General features: G+C 41.8%; 2 protein-coding genes across 7 annotated transcripts in view; one reads left to right on the top strand and one right to left on the bottom strand.

Moving 5' to 3' along the window:
- HHIP (hedgehog interacting protein) overlaps positions 1 to 6,197 on the bottom strand; it is a 92,313-nt gene extending 86,116 nt beyond the window's left edge. For both annotated transcript variants that reach the window (XM_060654062.3, XM_060654060.3), the window contains exon 1: positions 5,391 to 6,197. In XM_060654062.3, coding sequence (XP_060510045.1) covers positions 5,391 to 5,669 — 279 coding nt within the window. In that variant the 5' untranslated portion in view covers positions 5,670 to 6,197. The remainder of the gene's footprint in view (positions 1 to 5,390) is intronic.
- Positions 6,140 to 9,143, top strand: LOC144616134 (uncharacterized). Of its 5 annotated transcripts, XR_013555122.2 has the most exons (4): positions 6,606 to 6,912; positions 7,550 to 7,692; positions 8,170 to 8,265; positions 8,549 to 9,143. XR_013555122.2 is itself a non-coding variant. In XM_078445720.2 (2 exons), exons 1-2 carry the CDS (start codon positions 6,140 to 6,142, stop codon positions 8,572 to 8,574), a joined length of 486 nt encoding a protein of 161 aa, XP_078301846.1. In that variant the 3' UTR covers positions 8,575 to 9,143. The 5 variants fall into 5 exon arrangements, 1 of the variants encoding a protein (XP_078301846.1); XR_013555120.2 differs by lacking the exons at positions 6,606 to 6,912; positions 7,550 to 7,692 and adding an exon at positions 6,140 to 6,599; XR_013555123.2 differs by lacking the exon at positions 7,550 to 7,692 and having other exon boundaries at positions 6,611 to 6,912.
- Positions 9,144 to 13,185: the final 4,042 nt, after the last annotated feature.

The raw sequence follows: 13,185 nt of genomic DNA, 5'->3' as shown, positions 1-13,185 counted from the left end.
CATAGTGATATTTGACTTTAAAATTCTAAATACCTTTATCCAACTGTATGTAAAGTAGAATTTTTTAAGATATGATCATTTCTGTCTTAGGTAAAAATGTATTTCACTCTTGAAATTCGTGATAGGATATTCTCAAAGATACTACTTTAATTACATTTTTCTAGTTTCAGTTCATTTTCAATCTACAGGTTGCATCGGGAAAATTTCCTAAAGTGGGGGGAATATTGCCTTTTCATGTTGTAGAAAAATAATATCTGAAGCTGAAACTGGTTTCAGACCAATTTTTATTATTCATTTTATCTTAGCCAGGAAAAACTTTCTAACCAGGTCCTCAGGTATGTTATATGTGTGAATAAACACAGGAGTTTAATAAAAGTGCTTTTGTATAGGATTGAGTGAGTTTTAATAAAAAAAAAAAGAATACTTTTATCTTTATTTATACAGTATTATGTCTTTTTTTTCAATAAGACCAATTTGGGAGTTACTGATTCACCGAAGTTAGTAATTTGTAGATAAAATAGGTCTTGGTGTCCAGTACTAACTTTAAAAAACTGACTTCAGGAGCTCCTCTAATAAATGTAGAAGACAATACCAGCACAATATTTGAGACGTAAAATGTAGTGCTGTCTAAATCATGCATTGATTTTTCATAATAAAAAACAATAATGGGAATGAATTTTATACCTTTTCTCAGTTTATATAACTAAATTTATACTTAACTATTTAGAACTAGGAACTGAAATTAACATTTGAAACTCTAAATCATTGTTCAAAGCAAATACTTCATTCATGAGTTGAGGTTCTAATTTGAGTAAATGGCATGGCTTCTATTTTTTAGGATAAAGATATTCTAGGTGATAACAAAATTTGGACCTGAAAGAACAAAGCAGCTAAAAAAAAAAATCGCTGAATACAAGCATGCTGAAATTTTAGCATGCAGTAATTAAAAGCTCTATAGAAGTTACCATATATATATATATGTACATATATAGATATAGATATATATACACACACACATCTGTGTTGTCACTACCTATAACATTCAGAAGAGTTATTATTAATCACAATTATATTTACACGTTGATTTTTATCAATTTATTTAAATGACAATTGCTTAAATGGTTAAATTTTCTAAAAGGAAACATATGCCAGACACTTAGAATTTGCATTCCAAGAATGTTTTAAATGTCTTTTATTGTCCATACTCTGGCAGACCTCACCAGATCTATTCAATATTAATACTGTTCAACTTTGTTCTGTTTGTTTATCATACAGCAGTCCCCTAAGAACAAAACAACTGCAGGATGCTGAAGCCACCTTTTTTGCTGGCTGGAAAACTGGAATGTAATTACCTTTAGTTTTATGGAGAATATGCATACTTCCATTTTTTATAGCTGAAACAAACTGATCCCCATGTACTCTCCCAGCTGCTATCCAGGAAGAGCTTGATTTTAGTGCCTAAAGAATTTTGTCTTTTACAATTTTTGGAATGTGTCCTGGCCACAAGATCTCTCATCAAAAGTTTCAGAAATAGGATTCAATAAATTATCTGCAATCCAGTATAATATTATTCTTTGTAAAGTTTCACGCTGTTCCGGCCCAGCAGGATGGTAACATTTTGCTCTGTGTGAGGTCTGCAGTGTAAATACCTATTTGAAGATAGATAGAGCCATCATTCTGGCTTTGGTTTCAATGAACCAATAGTCTTACTGAAGTCAATTAAACTGACTCAGCCCAAGCTGCAACTCTGTTTTAGACAGATGAGTACTGGTGTGTGTAGGGTATTTTTTTCTTCTTTTTTGCCTATGTGCTTGTGTCTATATAGGTCCTTAACTTTATGCCTGACAATGTCATCCATCTGAAGAAGAAATTTAAGCTAATTTCCTGTTTCGATTTTTAAAAGCCATATATGAAACCATCAAATTATAGTGGTTTAAACTAAATATACTTTGAAAGTCATGTAAAACTTCGAGACATTATTACAGCATGCCTAGTAATGACCGTGGCTGTTGCTGACTAATTTATAACATCTGGAAGGTCATCCTTTAATCTTTGGCCACAAGAAAGTAAAATCCACGGAAGAAAGGTAAGATGAACACCGTAGTACACAGTGAAGTGTGGCCTAGAACTATAGCTTATCAACAAATAGTAAAATGGGTGACAGAGACCTTCTGTATTTCTCTTTATATATCAAGTAACTAAACAAAGAGGATAAAAAGGCACCCACGTGGTTTTGATGAGCAGACAACAGGAGAAAATACATGACAGCATATTAAGATGTCGCCTTAAGATCAGTGGGTACACAAAAAGTTATTTCTAAAAATCATATGCCTACAAGGCTGTTCAGCTGTTGGGTGGAACACATGCGTCTCGGCACTATAGTGCTGGATTATGTCATTAAAGAGTTCAGTTTCAATTTTAGGCTAATATGTAAATAGATCATTGTACTCAGGCAGCTGTTAAAGGGACCCCAGGATGAGTTATTTGTTTAGTTGGATGTGTTCAACAATAGCCTTTGTCCCTGAAAGAGCCAGAGCAAACAAATGATTGTAAAAGGGCACACTTGAAAACAATTACTTTTCACCCATTCCTTGACAGCTTTGGCTGTGAAACCACCCAAGGTAGAGAGAGCTTCTATGCCTCTGTGGCTACAAGTTTTAGAAATGGGGGTATTTCAGTTGGCTGCGGATTCAATTTGGCTAATGGGAATGAGGTCCTTTTAACATGTTGTATTTAGGAACTGCAAAAATATTGCCAAGACAATAGCACTTCCTAAATTTTGGCAATATTTGTTTATAATGGCAGTTAACAATCTTGTTACGATACACAAAATTATTAAAATGTACAAAAAATTAAAACATAAAAGCATAATACCATTATGAAGAATTGAACTCAATGCCAGTTCATTACATTAAAGAATTGAACTCAATGCCAGTTCATTACATTAAAGAAAACGTGTTAGTTTGGAGTCTGGATTTAACTGCACAGCTGAGCATGCTCGAATATTCCTACCTATTTTGCTACTGTCTATGAAGTTTCTTCCTATAGGAGAAAGATGTGCCTGTAGTTTCTTGAAAAGTTGCAGAAATCTTTCTGGAGATTTTTTTTTTCCATAAACAAAAACGGGCCCTTTCAAACAGCCATCATCTCTCCTGTACACACGTTATGAAATAAGACCCTAACATATATTATAAGCCAGGAAGGCTTAGGGGAAAACAAGGAAACACTGAAGTTTATTATAAAATAACATGTTTTAAAAACTATTAAAACTTGAGAGCTAACATAGGTCAAGAATGCACATGCATAGCTATATCACTTCTCTGTTTTGAACAATTTGAGTATTGTTGGTTTATAAAGCACTTGTAATGGAACTAGCAAAGTCTAGCGTACCGAATTTAATTCAGACACATTTTCCAAATGAGTAGGGGTTTGTTGGAGATTGGAAGCACGTAAAACGGAAAGGAATGTGGATAGCTAACGTGGCAGATTTCTTCCTAAAGAATGATTTCTTAAAAAAAATTTTTTTTATGTAACTCCTCTTAAGGGCTATAACTCCCCTCAGTTCCGCCCCGGCCCCTCCAACTCCCCACTCTATTCAGTTAAAGTTTTCATTCCTCATGTTCCTGGTAGAGTTCAGCATTGCAGGGGTCTGGAGATCACTGGTGTAGTCATAGTGTACATTGCACACAGGGAGACTTAATGGCAGATATTTCTAAACCTTTCTCTGAAGCTCCTGGTAAAACCCTGCAGATGATGTGAATGTAGCTTTTCTGATTTAATTCAATTACCACACAGGAGCTTAATGACATTGTTTTGAATAAAATGCTGGAATATCTGTTCCCTGAATCGCAGACTACTGCTGCATATGGTAAGAATAAAGAGAGAGTTGCAGCTGAAAACCTGCAGCAAGACGGTTCTCACTCATCTGGGAATAGAGGGAGTTGGACAAATGCTCCCTCAAAAGGCATGAACATTTGGACAGAGCTGGGGACTGAAAGAGAATGATGTTCTCTAGTTTCACCCATTAGTGAACCAACTAACAAACACAATGGTGTTGTTGTTATTCTTTTGCCATAAGCAACAGGACTCTGTGTGTGGGCAGCAGTTTAGTGGGGAGGAGGATAAGTCGACCCCTTTTTGTCCTATTGATTTTTTCCTATTTGCATGACTTGAGCAAATTAAATGATGCAATATGGCTTTTTGTTACAAAACAAAGTGAGAGATACCACCCAGACACATATGTTGATTCGTAGGAGCTGTTTACATGAGAATAGAGTGAAATCTACCGTGAACTGAGCATAAAAATTAGATTCAGCCTGGGTATTTTTTTTTTTTTTTTTAATGCCTGGGCCAGCAAGACTGAAGCACAAGTTTTCCAAGAGTCTCTCAGACCTTGACAACTGCAGTGTTGTAACAGAGGAATTCTTAATTAAACCTAAAATGGGGAACGGGAGGGGGAGCGAAGACACCTGATTGTTTATTTCACGTGCAGTGATTGTTAATGACGGGATCCCCCCTTTCCTTTTGCAGTACAGTAGATAGCCCACGTTGCTGCGTCCCATGACAAGAAAGATGTTGGAAACTCAAAAAAAATAAGTTTGCCTTCACACTCAATCGACACTATCTCATATTCGTTTAAACTCAAGAACACAAGGGAAGTGTAAATGCCATTAGTCCTAAAACAAGTTTCTAGAGAAGATCTTCCTGGACAACTAGCTGCCATTTGAAAGCCTGAATTTACAATGTTTCAAAACATTACAAACTGGGGCGGAGAACGGTCTCGGTTTTAGGTGACAAATACGCCCCAGCAAAATCTCTGGCCAGCTTTTCGGGTTCTCAACTGGAGTACCAGGAGTTCCTTTTCGCAGCTTAACTATTGTAATGCAAGACAACCCCCTCTGACGGGGCTGGGGATCATAAACCAACCATGCTTCAACATCCTTTACGATTCAATCCTCTCCCTCACCGAGCACGTGGAGAAAACTGCACAAATCTTGTTACCCTAGAAAAATAAACCGGAAACCACAGCCACCTTAATTTACAGTTTCACCGCAGCCAATGCCCGATTCGACCCAAAACACACTGTTAATCGCGATTCTTTTAAAATATTTACCCAGCCCAGAATGCGGGTACCACAGAAGCTTCTCTTTTCTGACACAGGCAGTTGTGCACAGCATCCCGACCACGGACTCGTGGGGGCGGGAGAGCTATCTGCGCACCCCAGAAGAACGCACCACCGAATCACGCTAGCACTTCAGACAAAGTTATCAGACAGAACTCTCTAAACAAGTTTTCTCCCTTCTCACGGCCACTAGCATTCCTGGAGCCCCAGGGAGCCCCCACCTAGCCAGCATGTCACTCTCGCATCTGTGAGGCGGGTGCGTGCTTACCTTGTTATCCAGGCGCCCCAACCCTGGGCTGTCACTCCGCAGACAGCAGGACAGCCGAGGGTAGAAGCCACCGCACAGCATCTCTCCCCCACTCAGCAGCTCCAGCTGGGACATCATCCGCCTATCTCTCCTTTTCAGGCGCTTCGGGGGGTTCCCATTCAGGCACCTTCTCCTCCGCGCTCCACTCCCTTCGATTCTTTCCCCAAACTTAGCATCTCCTTCAAAGAAGCCCAGAGCCACGGCCAGGAGCAGCAGCTTAAAGGAGAGCATCTTCAGCATCGTCTGCCCCGAGCGGCAGGGGCTCGGCGCGGGAGGCTGGGGGGGGAACGCCACTGCCCACCAGGGGCACTAGGGCGCAGCTCCAGGAGGAGGCTGCGGGGGACACTCGAGAGGCAGAGAGTGGTGCCGGGGGCGGAAATATGTAGAGCGATGCAACTTTGCGAAAAATAAAAGACAAGGCGATGGGTCCAGTGCCTTAGGGGAGTCCGAGGACCAAGACAGGGTTGTGCAGATGACACCGTTTGCAGTTGTGCCAGGGTCAGTTGGGTTAGGGGCTTCCTGCTGCGGCTGGGAAGTGGGAGGAGGAGAAAGAGTTGGAAGAGGAGGAGGAAGAAGAGGAGGAGAAGACGGCCACAGAGGTTCACTTGTCCGTGTAACGGGAGTTGTTTAGGTGAGACAGTAGCAGGAACAGAAAAGGCGGCGGCGGCGGCGGCGGGGCAGACGCAGGCAGGGCCAGCGCTGGGCTCTAGATGATGCTGAGGTCTCCTCTGCCGGCGGCTGCAGCTTCTCACACAGCCTCTCATGTTTCGCTCTCTCTTTTCTTCTTCTTTTTAACTAGCGCGCGGGGAGGTGCTGCCACCGCGCGCCCCTTGACGTCACCGCTCCTCGCGCGCCCCCGCCCGGGCCGAGGTGGGGGTGAGGGGAGGGGGCGGCCCCGGCGCGAGCGCGTCCCCCGGGCCCGACGGCCTCGCGGCTGCGGCGGGGAGGGGCCACAGGCCGCGGCGGCGGACGGAGGGGGAGGGCCTGGCGGAGAGCCAGCCTCGAAGGCGCGGGACGGAGCGCGCCCGCCTCGCCAGGGCGCCCGGCTGGGGGCGTCCCTGGCCCCGGCCCGCGGGCGCGCGGAGATGGCCCGCTGGTTCCTCTCTCTTCCCCAGAGCCCCTCCGCACTACCCCCGGCTAAAGGCGGCCCGGCCGAGGCTCCGAGAGCAAGTGAGTAAAAAAGGGGCGTCTTCTAGCCCCCACCCCCCAAACTAGGCCGGGGAGTGGGGGCGGAATGAACCGAGTGGGCTGGAGTTGGCGGGAGGGAGCTTTTCGTCCCTTTCCCTCTCCTGGCCGCACGGCCAACCCCTGCTCGCCGGTGACTTTCAACGCGAAGCTCAAGTCGGTAAAGATCTTCTTTGGGGTCTGATTTAGAGGCCGGGGTACAACCCAGATCCTGCGAGCCGCCGAGTAGGTTAAGGCGGTCCGAAGACTGTTCGAGAAGAAGTATCCATCCTTGCTTAAGGTGCCGCGCCCTGCTGAGGTGACACAAGCGCGTCTGCATGCAGGCGGTGGGGTGTCGGGGCCCCCAGTCCTGCGGGCAGGGCCCGGACGCCCCTTCCGAGGTCCGACCTGTGCCCTGGAACCCAGTTGGACCCCGCCCGCACCTTCCCGGAACGCCGGAGCGCACCCCCCCCTCAGGTGGAGGACAGAGGAAGTTGGCCGCAGAATCAGCGTTCATTTTAAATGAAAAAAAAAAAAAAAAAAAAAAAAAAAATCCTGGGGAGATTTCCCGGGTGGTGTAAATACAGAGGCTACCGAAGCATTAGTTCTGGAGGAAGAATTCGTAGCAGGTTTGCGGGAGTCCCGAAGCGGGATGCCCTATGAACTCGATGTACCTAGATAATAACCTTTCCCCCAGCTAGTCGAAGTCTGTGTACAAGTGTTTTGAAAAAGATCTGTACCTTATCAAGAGTGGTGACCTGACGCTTACGCGATGCCCGCAATTTGGCGTGAGGGTGAGCCGATGGCAGGGTTGCACAGAAAATGTGCCTTGTGCCCATTGGAGTAAGAGGGAGGCAGACTTTCTGGTAGATGGGATTTTGAAGAAGAGATAAGGCAGTTTTCCCATTTGGGCGATGGAAGAATGTTCCCCATATTTGGATTTGCTTCACTTCTAGTACATAAGCTTCGCCAAACTAACGTGAAAGTCGATGATGGTGGAAGTGGACAGGGGATTAAACTAATTACTGTTAAAGTGGCCTCAGTGGCCAGATAGGGCTTCTGCCCCTTTCAGTTTCTGGACCTGGATTTACTAGTGGAGGTAGGTTTTTCTCCCCGGAGAGGTGACCGCTTCAAATACCTGAAAAAAATCTGCTGCGATATTTGGTCCGGTACTGAGCTCAGTGTAGGTCTGGGATGGCATCCTTAACATTTCTCCCAGGGCCTGTTGTATGTACATGAGTTCTTTCTATGTGTGATCACAAATGCTACTTCTGATCCCACAGACTGCTTTATCTGACATGCTTCCTACATCAAGGACTTTTAATATAAAATAAATCGTAGAACTATAAGGACTTAAGACTTTAAACTCTCATTTAATAAACAGGAGAAAACAGACATTCCATCAAGATTAAATCATCATTTTACAATCTCGTCTAACTAGGTAGCTTAAAAAAACAGGATTTAGGGACCCAATCTGGGTTGGTTTCCACTATCCAATCCTTTATTCCCAAATAACCAGTTTTATGTTCTATTTACAAAACAAAACAAAAAAAAAATCTTTTAAATTATATTTCAGTGGTTTGAGCTCCGACTCCAAGTGATGAATTCATCTTAGTAGTTTTGGAACAGGCCTTCTTATGGTTTGTACTTCAAGACTAAGGACACTTAAAAGGTAAATTAATTTTGGTTAAAAAAAATTATGTGGCTGTTATAATCTGTGACCCTATGTTTTAAGAAATAGAGTTTATAAAAGATTACTGAAATGAGACACGCATTTTCTTTCTTGTTACATGGGAGCTAGAATTGATCCCATGTATTGTTAGTCATGACGAGTCAATAAATCGGGTCACTGATGATATAACTCAGCTTATTTATTCTCAGTGTCACTGGTATAGTCACTAAGCAGTTTTGTACAAGTAAAGTCACTTCTGATACTTTTTTTTTTTCTTCCGCAGAGGGAAGTTGCATAGTTCACCTGTAGCCAACTTGACAGCATAATTTTTAGGAGTCAAGAATCGACATTGGGTTATTTCTTAAGATTGAGCCTTGAAAGTCCACTTGGATGTGACGCAGCTCTGTGCACACTTGCACATGAAAATGATCTTCCATCAAGGAGCTCTCCCTCTTCAGCTAAATCAACAGCAGTGGTTCGAAGAAGAAGGGACCCCCTATCTGACCAAACTCAGCCGGACTAATCAAATAAGTCTTTGTGAGCAAGGAGTAAAGCTGCACTAGGGTGGCCCCATCACACCTTTCTTGAGCAGCTCCCTCTAAGATTGCCACCTACATGCAGGTCATACCCTGTACGAAGGATGGATTGAAGATTCTTGTGAACAGATTAGGTTTATTGTAAAAGATGAAATATTTGACCAAAATTGAAGTTAATTTCATGGATAAAGTTCAAAATATTACTGTGGATATGAATTATGTTTGTATGTATTTATATATGTATGTATATATAGTTATGTGGTTACATGTTTCTATGTATCAGCAATTAGCACAACTTAAACTTAGTAAATGTTGAAAATAAAACTATTTTGGATATTGGAATCAGTTTTACGTATGGATTTCTAGCCTTTGCAGAAACATATGCACTATTACATTTCAACAAGTGTATACTGAGTACCAGCCACTGGGCTGTGCAATATATGTGCAGTAATGACCCTGTTTCTAAGTAGTTTATTATCTAGCAAGGAGGATAAATGATAAGGTCATAAATTAACCCACAATTATAAATTGTGGTAAGGGGTGTGAGAGACATGCTATGATGGAGAATAACAAGGCACACTTAGTTCAGACTGAGTCACTGAAAAGTCTCTCTGTGAAAATGACATTTCAGTTGAGACCTGTGAGGTGAGTTGGAAAGAGTTTATTTAAAGTTTAGAAACTACCATTTAAAGTTTAAAAACATTTGAAGTTTAGAAACATGTGAATTCAGAATAGAATAGGAGACATTTAAGCAGAGGCACAAAATGAAGAGGTAACTAAGAAAGGAGAGAGGTTAAATTTATAGTGTAGTTTATAAACTCTAGGAAACTAATGAAGTTATATTCATGTATGTCATTTCCTTTTGCAGGTACCTAATCCTCATTTGTCTTTGTCTCTTTCTTTAAATCCTGGATTTTTACTCAACATCGAGGGATTATTGTAGTTTGAATGACCCTTCAGCCTGTTGCATCTTATCTAACCAGCACTTACGTGTTATGTTTTCTTTGTTTTCATTTGTGCATTGGTGATAACTGTTGAGATTTTTTTTCTTCGTGGGAGTTAAATATCCATGAGACTTTGAGCTCTATGAGGGTAGGAATTGCATTTCCTTCTTGTCGGGCATCCCAGGGAGGAATCTCATCGTACAGTGTCATACATTTCATACTCTTTAATCATCCTACTCATACAATGTCATACACCTGTCTCATACAGTGGCCAGTCTCTTCAGAAATTCTGCTGGCTGACCAGTCTTATTCAACTTAATACTTTTTTTTTTAATTTTACTTACTTATTTTGAGAAAGAAAGCATGCAGTAGAGGGGCCAAGAGAAGAAGAGAGAGAATCCCAAGTAGGCTCTGCACTGTCAGCGCAGAGCCCGATGGAGGGCTTGATCTCACAAACAGTGAGATCATGACCTGAGCCGAGATCAAGAGTCAGACACTTAACCATCAGAGCCACCCAGGTGCGCCTCAAATTAATACTTTTAAAGGTTGGAAAATGGAGAAAATATTTGCATTATAAAAAATCTAAATTGTTAAACAAAAGGGAACATGCAACTTAAAGTGCACTATCATTAAAGAATTTCAAGAGATGCTATTATAAAGTACAGTTCCACAGAGGAAGGGCAGCCAACAAAGCCAAAGAATAATCACGCATCTTTTAAAAATTAAAGATTCGTTACAGGTCAAGCACACTGACACAAGGGTAGGTCTGCTGATGAGTATTTTTCTACAGTTACTCAGTTGTCCTTTCAAAAGTTGGCACTTGCTGTGTGCCAGACTCTGCTCTGGGCACTGGGGACACAGCAGCGAACAATGATTCTCTCATGGATCTTGCAGTCTACTAGGGAAGGCAGTAGATAATGTGGATATGACATTCGCCAGAAGGGGATGCTTGCTATAGAGGAAGGGGGTTATGGGGAAAGAGAAGGCAGGGGTTGAGAGAAATAATTTTGTACACATTGTTAAGAAAGATGTTTCCAGAGGTATGGGCAGAGACTTGAAGTAGGGAGCAACATGCATCCAGATATCCACAAGCATAGGGAACAGCAAGTCAAAGGCCATGAAGCAAGCATGCTTAGTAGGTCTAAGGATTTGTAAAGACATCAGTGTGGCTGTGACCAAGGAAATGATGAGAAAAGCAGGCCGAGAAGTAGCCAGGGGAAGGGCACAGATTGCATAGGATTTTATAAGCTAGGTTTCCAACTTTGGCTTTTACTCTGAATGAATGATGAACTCAGGGTTCTTACCAGAAGTGAAGAAACTGTGCTAGCTATTTCCTATATCCACAGCGTGAATTAAGTATAAGGCATGTGTTAAATGGGTGTCAGGAAACTGAAAAAAGGAACACCAAAGTAAAACAGTAACTGCAAGGAGCTGCTCCCATCCTTACGGACTGAGGAACAAAGGAAGAATGGGGGTTAACAGAACCCAGAAGCTGACTGAGCCCTGATGGCCTCACGGAGACAGGGCTGCAGCCCAGCACTTGCAGGTACTCCCCAGGGTGGTGGAATGAAATAGATTATGGCAGTGCTGGAAGGAAGCTAGAGACTGGAACCACCTGCCACTGATAGGGTATATTTGTTTCTAAGATGGCCATAACGAAGTACCACAAACTAGGTAGTTTAAAACAATAGAGAGGTTATTCCCTCACAGTTCTAGAGAATGCATGTCTGAAATCAAAGCGCCATCAGGCTTGGTTCCTTCTGAGGGATATGGGAGAATCTGTTCTGTGCCTTTCTTCTAGTTCTGGTAGGCTCAGGGGTTCTTTTCCTTGGTTTGTAAATTGACTTCCCTTTATATCTTCATATCATATCCCTATGTCCATATCTGTCTATGTGTCCATATTTCCTCTTTGTGTATAAAGACACCAGTCCTTGGGTTAAAGTCCACCTCCTCTTAACTTGATCATCTACAAAGACTTGATTTTCAAATAAGTTCACATTCATAGGTACTAGGGGTTAGGACTATAATATCATTGTGGGGCAGAGACACAATTTAATCCATAACACAAGATAAGGGGTTGATGCCAGAGTGATGCAGGCAGGAAAAGCAAGGTAAGAGGAAGAACGGGTCCCTTCTGTCATCCTTTTGTCTTCCATCCTCTTTGGCAGTTGAATATCCATGTGTAATGTCTGACTCCCCCCAAACTTGACTACTAATAGCCCATTGTTGATTGGAAGCCTTACCGATAACATATTCAATTAGCAGGGGTGCCTGGGTGGCTCAGTTGGTTGAGCATCTGGCTCTTGATTTTGGCTCAGGTCATGATCTTATGGTAGTGAGATTGAGACCCCATGTCAGACTCTGCACTGAGCATGGAGCCTACTTGAGATTCTCTCTCCCTCTGCCTCTCTCCCCCACTTCCTTGATCCCTCTCTAAAATAATAAGACAAAAAACATTCAATTAGCACATATTTTGCATGTTATATGTATTATATGCTGTATTCTTATGATAAATTGAGCTAGTGAAAAGAAAATGTTACTAAGAAAATAAGTAAGAGAAAATACAGTACTATATTATATTTATTGAAAAAAAATCCACATATAAGTGAACCTGCACAATATCAACCCAGGTTGTTCAAGGGTCAACTGTATTGCCTTGTTATCCTTTTATTCTATAGAATATGTAGTAATGTCACCTCTCTCATTTCGGATATTGATTGTGTCTTCTGTTTTGCTTCTTGATCAATATGAGTGAGAATTTATCAGTTTTGTCGCTTTTCTCAACAAGATTTTGGTTTCACTGATTTTTTTCTATTGTTTTTTTTTAAATTTATTTATTTTAAGAAAGAGAGAGAGAGGGAGAGAGAGAGAGAGGAAGTGGGGGAGGGGCAGAGAGAGAATCCCAGGCAGGCTCCACACCATCAGTGCAGAGCCCAATGTAGAGCTCGAACTCATAGACCATGAAATCATGACCTGAGCCAAAGTCAGACACTCACCCAACGGAGCCACCCAGGCGCCCCTATGTTGTTTTTGTTTTTTATTTAATTGATTTCCCCTTTGGTCTTTATTGTTTACTCTCTTTTGTTTACTTTGGATTCCATTTGCTATGATTTTACTAGTTGCCTAAGATGGAACCTGAGGTCATTAATTTGAGACCTCTCTCTTTTTCTAATGTAGGCACTTAGCACTATACATTTTCCCCTTCATACTGGTTTAGCCACATGCTACAAATTTTAAAATGCTGTATTTTCAGTTTCAATCAGTTCAAAATACTTTCTAATTTTCCCTTTGAGTTCTTTGACTTATAGGTTATTTAAAGTGTTTTAATTATTTTCCAAATACTTGGGTATATTTTTGAGGCCTTTCTGTTGATTCTAATTCAATTTCATTGTAGTCAAAGAGTATAATGTGTATGAACAGATTCTTTTAAAACATTTTTG

The sequence above is a fragment of the Panthera onca genome, chromosome B1, assembly GCF_046562875.1.
Source record: "Panthera onca isolate mPanOnc1 chromosome B1, mPanOnc1 haplotype 2, whole genome shotgun sequence".
In the NCBI taxonomy this organism is placed as follows: Eukaryota; Metazoa; Chordata; class Mammalia; order Carnivora; family Felidae; genus Panthera; species Panthera onca.
Note: the sequence above shows the minus strand (reverse complement) of the source record. Positions and strands in the feature narration are given on the sequence as shown.